Source organism: Lygodium microphyllum, chromosome 7 (assembly GCF_053477565.2).
Source record: "Lygodium microphyllum isolate KBCC chromosome 7, Lygodium_microphyllum_v1.1.10, whole genome shotgun sequence".
NCBI lineage: Eukaryota > Viridiplantae > Streptophyta > Polypodiopsida > Schizaeales > Lygodiaceae > Lygodium > Lygodium microphyllum.
Window position 1 is genome coordinate 150,214,261 of NC_141141.1, and position 8,463 is coordinate 150,222,723.

The 8,463-nt window shown below is 35.0% G+C and overlaps 1 protein-coding gene across 1 annotated transcript; it reads left to right on the forward strand.

Moving 5' to 3' along the window:
• Positions 1-1,117: 1,117 nt before the first annotated feature.
• Positions 1,118-2,023, forward strand: LOC148034081 (glucan endo-1,3-beta-glucosidase 1-like). The gene is made up of 4 exons (XM_087681014.1): positions 1,118-1,193; positions 1,306-1,340; positions 1,445-1,691; positions 1,888-2,023. Exons 1-4 carry the CDS (start codon positions 1,118-1,120, stop codon positions 1,923-1,925), a joined length of 396 nt encoding a protein of 131 aa, XP_087537140.1. The 3' UTR covers positions 1,926-2,023.
• The last annotated feature ends 6,440 nt before the right edge of the window (positions 2,024-8,463 follow it).

The following is an 8,463-nucleotide window of genomic DNA, read 5'->3' on the forward strand; positions in this document are numbered from 1 at the left end:
AATTTCAATCGGGTCATGATCAAGATCATGGTAATATGAATGTGTGTATATGTTCATAACATGAGTTAATAATGTTGGTTTAGATTCCTTTTAATGAGTTTTTTATCATTATCTAGATGCATTCGAGTGTAGGAAGCAATATATAGAGATGGTTCATCTATTTAGTATATGAATGATTCATCTACTAGAGATATGGATTCGACCTATTGGTAACAAGTGGCACTTGTATTAACTATATGTATATGTGCATCTCTACCTTTTGGGAAATACCCTCATGCGCTCTTACTCTCGTCGCTCGCAATTTCACTATCTTGGAATTTCAAAAGTGTAAAGTACAAGGAAAAGGTAGCTTGAGTTTGTTGTGATAACTTTGATTGCATGAGGCTGCCAAAGGTAGCACTTTCAATGACCATATGCATTCCTCAGAAAGAAAGATTGTAATGCCACCTTAATTGGAAATGGTCTAGTAAAAGTGTGGGCATGCCATGTAGTAGGGTAGCTAGGCCCACTATAGTCGGTGCAACAATGGAGATGTACCTAAAAAGACATGGAGACATTCATACCTTTGTGATGTATTATTTAAGAGGAACAAGAACATTGGCTACATGTAACTTAGTATGAATAGAGACGATGGAGATTTGATAAGCAAACCCCTTAAGGCATGGATGATCTTGCATACTCTTGTCTATGGATATACACATACACCATATGCATTTCTTCCTATAGAACGTCTATTATTCAACATCTCTCCGATAAAATGAGTAAGCATAGCGTATACAAGCTTAGTTGTGTGACCTTTGCTCAATGCATACTAAGAACAATAAGAAGAAGAAAAAAGGAAAATACGTTTTGACAAGAAAAAAAAGAAAATACGTTTTGACATACCGCTTCAGAAACTAAGTTTTTTAATAAGAGAAAAAAAAGGTCGGTGTGACCACTACCTACGCGAAGGAAGGAGAAGGAGAAAGAAAAGTAGGAATGAGGAAAAATAAGAACGAAAGGGATTCTCTCGGACCTCTCGCGCGCAAGCCCAGCTCCTGGCTATAAAACCATCCCACATGATTGCTCCATCCCCGAAATATTGCAGGAGACTTGTTGCAGCTTTAAGTCGATCTCAATGGTCGCTCGTCGTACTGTTTCCCTCATGCTAGTGCATGTCATCGCTGCCAACTGCATGCTGGTACTGCTCACAGGTATGAATATTTGCGCTTTCGTTGCTGCAACCAGTGTTGGACTATATTATACAACGCATAAGAAGTAGATTGCGTGTCATCGCTGCCAACTGCATGCTGGTACTGCTCACAGGTATGAATATTTGCGCTTTCGTTGCTGCAACCAGTGTTGGACTATATTATACAACGCATAAGAAGTAGATTGCGCTACTAACGCGAATCAGCTAGTGAACTCTCTGCGTTAACGCATATATGTTGTGAAGCATGTGCAGGCGCAGATGACGTGCCTCCAGCGTCTGGCGATAGTGAGGGAAATCCGGTGTGGTGTATCCTCAAGCCCTCCAGACGGCGCCGATTGCTCGGCCATCCAGCCCGGCGGAGCATGCTTTGATCCAAACACTCTTCACGCCCACGCGTCCTACGCCGTCAATGACTACTGGCACAACATGCAGGCCAAGGGCGCTACTTGCGACTTCCAGGGCGGAGCCTTGCTCGTCTCATCGGACCCCAGCCCGAGCGGTAAGTACGATCCGATTCCAATACGTCACTTTTGGGTCTTAGAACTCGATTTCCATTCCAATATACTCGTGCCAATGTCGTACACACCAACGGTACTGGCAGTTAATCTACCGTTATGGAGCAATGTCGTGCACGCCAATGGTACTAGAAGTTAATGTACTGTTATGAACCTTAATTCTTTCATGGTTGGACGCAGGTACTTCGAGTTGCCACTACCCTTCCTCTAATGTTTGAATATGTGCGGCATAGCGACTCGTGCTAGGCGGAACTGCATTTTCTATGATCTTTTGGTTCCTCGTCGTCTCACTAATACAATGTGGGTGTCTACATCCTCATTGATGTACTGCATGAAGTGTATTGGTTAATGTCAATCACACCATTTTTTTTCGTCTACATGATCTCTCTCTTTTTTCTTTTTTTGGGATTCATGTTTCCAGAGTGATGTAGTGTATCTTTATAGAGCCCTTGACAATTGAATGTTTGCTCGAGTTATGTGGCAAAGTGTAGCTATCACACATTATAGTTCAATTAGATGGGTATCCTAGTCAATGTGATAGCTCCTAAGGTACGAAACTAAAGTTAAACTAGCAAAGCATAGTTTACAAGGACTTTGTCTTTCTTCTCGTTTGCTCCATTTAGTCTCTCATCTTCTGTGTTTGCATCACATATCCTTTTCCTCTAGTTACTAGGTTACCATTTTATTACTTCACACATGCATTTGCTTACAAATCTAGCTAGCCTCTGTTATTCTTATTTACTATTCTTGTTGCTTTTATAGGTTTCCATTATTGTATGCAATAAGACTTTCTATTCTTTAAACACATCTTACTACTATATTATTTTAGCTATAGGTTCGGAAAGCCTCGAACCTCTAGAGGGCTTCCCAAACCTACCCCCTTTTCCAAACCTCCCTCCCCTCTTTCTCACTTGTTATATCTCATTTTCTCTTCCCCCTCCCTTTTTTCATTAAAGCCTCCCCTCCCTCCTTCCCCCTCATCTCCCTTTTTTAAATTAACACCCCCCCTTCTCTCCTTCTTTTCCCCCTCTCTTTTTTAATTAAATTCCTCCCCCTTCCCCCCTCTCTCTCTCTCTCATGTGTAAGGCCTAAGTTCTCTCTCTCTCTCTCTCTCTCTCTCTCTCTCTCTCTCTCTCCTTATTTTAATTAAACAAAAAGTTTACATTTAAAAGTTTAATCTAAGAGAGAGATATATATATACACATACACACACACACACACACAAAGAGCAAAAAAGAAAGAAGAGAAGAGGGAGGGAGGGAGAGAGAGGGAGAACAGAGAGAAAGAGAATTAAAGAGAGTAAATATAAAATTTAAGAGAGAGAGAGAGAGAGAGGAAAAGAAAAAAGAAAAAGAGAGGAGAGAGGGGGGAGAGAGACATAGAGCAGAAAATGAGAGAGAGAGAGAGAAAAAATAAGAAGAAGAGAAAGAATTTGAACACAATGACAGAATCATAGAGAGAAGAAATATAAAATTTAAAAGAAAGAAAGAGAATTGTAGAAAGATAAAATATAAAATTTCAGAGAGAGAGAGAGAGAGAGAAAAAGAAAAAAGGAAAAGAGAGGAGAGAGGGGGGAGAGAGATAGAGAGAAGAAAATGAGAGAGAAAATAAGAAGAAGAGAAAGAATTGGAACACATAGAGAGAATTATAGAGAGAGGAAATATAACATTTAAAAGAAAGAGAAAAAAATTAAAGAGAAAAGAGAAAAAGAAAAAAAGATACTTTCTTTTTAATTAAAATAGAGAGAGAGAGAGAGAGAGAGAGGGAGAGATATATATATATATATACAAAGAGCAAAAAAGAAAGATGGGAGGGAAAGAGAGAGGGGAAACAAAGAGAAAGAGAATTATAGAGAGAGGAAATATAAAATTCGAGAGAGAGGGAGAGAGAGGAAAAGAGAGGAGAGAGGGGGGAGAGAGGCATAGAAAAAAATGAGAGAGAAAATAAGAAGAAAAAGAGAGAGAGAATTTGAACACAGAGAGAATTATAGAGAGAGAAAATATAAAATTTAAAAGAAAAATAAAATTAAAAAATTAAAAAGAGAAAAAAAGAAAAAAAGAGGAGAGAGAGAGAGAGAGAGAGAGAGAGAAAGAAAGAGAGAAGAAGAATAAGAAGAAGAAAGAGGAAGAGAGATGGGGAAAAAGAGAAAAGAGAAAAGTCTTTTGAAAATTTAAATATCTTTTGAGAAAGAGAGGAAGGGAGAAAGAAGGAGAGAGGGGGGGAGAGAGAGAGAGATAGAGAGAGAGAGAATATATAATTTAAAAGAGAGAGAAGGAGAATAAAAATATAAAATTTAAAAGAGAGAGAGGGAGAGAAGAAAAAACGGAAAATTAAGAGAAAGGGGAGAAGAAGAAAAGGGGGTGGAGAAAGAGAGAGAGAGAGAGAGAGAGAGGAGAAGAAGAGAGAGAGTATAAACATAAAGAGAGAATTATATATAGGGAAAATATAAAATTTACATATTTTAAGAGGGACTGAGAGGGGGGAGAAGAAAGTGAAAGAAGAGGGGGTGGGGCGGGGTGGAGAGAGAGAGAGAGAGAGAGAGAGAGAGAGAGAGAGAGAGAGAGAGAAAGTGCAAAGAGAAGAAAATGAGAGAGAGAGAGAGAGAGAGAGACGAAGAAGAAAAAAAAGGAAAAAAGAGGAGAGGGAGAGAGAAGGAAAGGAGAGGAGAGAAGGGAGAGAATAAAAAGAGAGAGAGAGAGAACCATGAGAGGAGAAAAAATCAACTAAAATAGAAGGCAGAGAGAGAGAGAGAGGAAAAAGAGGAAAGAGAAAGACGAGAAATGGATTGTTGAGCGAAGTTGCCATGCGATAGCATAGCTACTTCACTCACCGCTTCGAGGCAGTGAAGCGGCCTAGCGCTATAATCAATTAAGTAGATTTGTAGCATTCATGGAAACCTCTTGTTCAAATAAAGAGATAAGCGAGAAACTATCCATTTATAAAACTTGCATCTAGGTAGGAATGAGAAAAAAGGCCTCACCTTAGAACCCATGATCCTCTTATTATAGGCTCCATGATCCTTTATGGTTAGGTGGAGGTAGTGATCCTACTATAAGACGTTTAGAAATGACACAAGAACATGATTAAAAGCACAAAACCTTATGGATGGACATATGTGGCTATCTGTATCATGTGAATAATGAGATGATGAAGATAAATGTGGAAAACACTCATGGATAATATTCAAGTATCTCAACTTTGATGATAATATTCAAGTATCTAAACTTTGATGACAAGCTCATGTCAAGGCTCCTCTCCTTGCTATCTATGAGTAATAACTAAAAGTTGATAAGGAAATATGCATGATTGGTGCATCTTATATCATAAACTATGATATAATGTGACTCAAGTGATCAACCTAATAATGAAGTAAACATTCACTTAGATCAAGGTGATAAATAAAAGTAGATGAAGCTTCACAAATTTATCATCGCTTTGAGATGTTGGGATAAATATGGAAGGTAGTGGATCATTATTAAGGTTAGAAGGGCTATTGAATGTTATTTGGATAGGACATTGATCTAATTCAACATTTTCAAAAATGACCCATAGCTTGGGGTAATAGTCTATGTGATATGTATATACGCGTACAATCCATCATCCATCCTGCGGAAAATGGATATTCTACTGTAGGTATCAAAAACTCCTAACTGAAAACTGTTAGGTATTCACTTTTGTGGGTTTTATGTTGGGTAAGTCCAAGCATAAATTCATAATTATAATATATAATACTATGTATTTATATAATATTGTATTATTAAAATTATTACTCTATTTGTAAGTTATAAGTTTAAACTTCAGTAGTAATAATTAGATCATTGTTCTTAGTACTATTAATTAATTTATTTTTAATATATATATATATATTTAAAAATATGAGATTTAAGATATGCTTTTATTGAAATAAGCTTTCTTTATGAAATACCTTGCTATTTTCTTAATGTGGTTAAGTTTAGATGGCTTTTCTAACTTTCTTCACAAAAGCAACAGGATCGCACATAAAACAAGAGAAGAGGATGAAAACTCAAATTTTTCGTTGCTTTCTCATTCGGAATCGGAATTTAGAGCTTTAAGAGTCATTTTGGGGGTTTTGGTATGCTCTAGATATGATGGTGATGTCCAAATGTCAGGATTTAGAGCATAGAATTTTTTGCAGTAACTCCAGTATGTTATACGATACCTCGACTCTTAAAACTCCGTATTTCAATTGATATTTGTACTTTGTTTGTAATTATATGCAAGATGTGAATGCAAATATCCATGTAAAACTATAATATATAATTAAGAACGACAAACCATGACTTTTACCATGGGGGAGGTTGGGCTCAATCGTGTGTTTTCCCTCTTGTCTTTCTCAATCTATTGAGTTATTCAAATCCTCTTATGTATGATAATGTTGTTTGTATTTAATAGTTGAGATGTTTGATTTGTAATATTTTTCCACTAAGTTCTTTGTTTATGATTGTGATTTGATTTGCTAGATTTGCCACGCGTTCCGCTTGGTAACATTAGTATCAGAGCATGGCTACGCTTCGAGTTTTCAATTGTATAATATTAGTGTATAAAGGCAAACACAGTGGAACAATCGCAATCTACAAGACAAATCACTATAGATGAATATTGCAACAACATTTCTTATGTTTTGGATAGCCTTATATCCATAGCTATATAGAAGCACTTGAAAATCGTCTAGCTATTGCATATGCTTCACCATAAAAATCCTCTCAAACAACTATTTTTCACGTAATGTAACTTTTTACTGGTTTATATTTTGAGGATGGTGTAAAAATAAAAGTTCTAGCCCTAAAAAATATCTACAGGTGTTGTTAGACACATATTTTACAAATTTTGAATATTTAGCGAGTTATTTGAATCCTAAAGTGACCTTAAATGTAAATTTCATAGCAGTATGTAGAAAACTTTACAGTAGCCAACTTTGAGTCCTATTTTTTATGATCTTATATTCAAATTTAGTAATCCATCATAGGGACGTGAATTGCAGACCTTTTTGTTGTTTACAACTCTCTAGTTATCATCATGATCTGATTCTATCTTCAAAGAAAGTTATTTATCTTAAAAGTAGGTTTCATAGTTAACCCAAACTTAGTGAATTTGTAAATTTCAACATATATAGACATCTAATTTTCTAGTAGAATAGCTTTTAATCCATTTGGAATTTGAGTATACTCCCAAAGAAATTTTTTAAGCTTATATAAAGATCTAAAACTTATATTAGACATGGTTTTGTCTAAATATGCATATATTAAAAGATAAGCATATCTAAATATACCATAAAACTTGAATATTACTATCTTTTACCAAGAGACTAGTATTTTATCCAACTTTAGCCTTATCTTTAATATGTTTCTTTTTAGATTTTAGTCTTAGTCATAAGTGAATGTTTTGTAAAATTCCTTATAAGCTCGAACTCTCTAGTTATAGACTAACTTGATTCACAAGAAGATATAAGTTGTTTTTTATTCAAAGTAGGCCTTCAATATGATTCTCACTCTAATTTTTGACAATTATAATATGTATTTAAAGTTGTTATCTTTTGATTTGATAAACATTGAGACTAACAATTTTTTCTTAAAAGTACTTTGGAAAATTATTCAACTTTTAAATTCTGTTATGAATTTACGCTTTCTAGTAAAGATAGAGATCTCCAATCAAGATAAGATATGCAAGTCTTTTACTTCTTTTTTTTCTAGAATTATTCGTTAAATTTTTATTTACTACTAAACTAGAAAAAAAATATATTTGTTATTGTCGATGCTTTGAGTATGAGACCTAGAATTCATAATATTTTTGTCTTATCTTTTGACTCTCTTACTCCCATGAAAGACATCTATAGCACTAACACTAGTTTTTAATCTTAATAGAATCAATTGTTTGCTAATAATTAGACTTTGATTTATTCATTGTCCTATGCTAGTTACTTGGTTTAGTTGAAGACGTGCAAGAGATGACCATCCAGTACGTCCTTAGTGCTTACCCTACACTGCTAGCTTCACATTGAGCAGCTAATAGCAATTGAGGATAATTGCTATCCCACCCCCAGGGTATGATACTGGGAGGTATATTCCATGGTGGATTCCATGAGGTTTTTTAGTGGATTCCGTAAAACTAGAGGCATATTCCATGGTGGATTCCGTGAGCTTTTTTGGTGGATTTCGTAAAACTATATATATTTACCGAGACTTGTACATAAGATGGATTCCATGTGCGAGAAGTTGATGAGGACGTCTGTCATTTTTGGGTGTCATATTAATTTAATGTGGACGTGGGTGATTCCAGAGTAGGTGATTTCGTAAAATGCATATTTAAATTAATGAACGTTTATGAGTTTAGAGTGCACTCGTATTAATTTAAGGTTACGACAGAGTTTCAACCTATTTAATTATTTTGTAGCAAAAGACTGCTAACTATTTACTTTTGTGGGTTTTATCTTATTATTCTCTAGCAATTGTGAATGCTTCAATTGATGTATAGAGCAAATAGCGGTGGCTTTGGGTAGCACTGGGTGTTAGCGTAAGTCCAAGCGTAAATTTTATAATTATAATTAATTATCTTAAGTATAATATATAATATTATGTATTTATATCATATTATATTATTAAAATTATTACTATATTTGTAAGTTATAAATTTAAACTTCTTTAGTAATAATTAGATAACTATCCTTAGTATTATTAATTTATTTTTTCTTAATGTAGATTTTCTTAGAATATGAGATTTAAGATATGCTTTTATAAA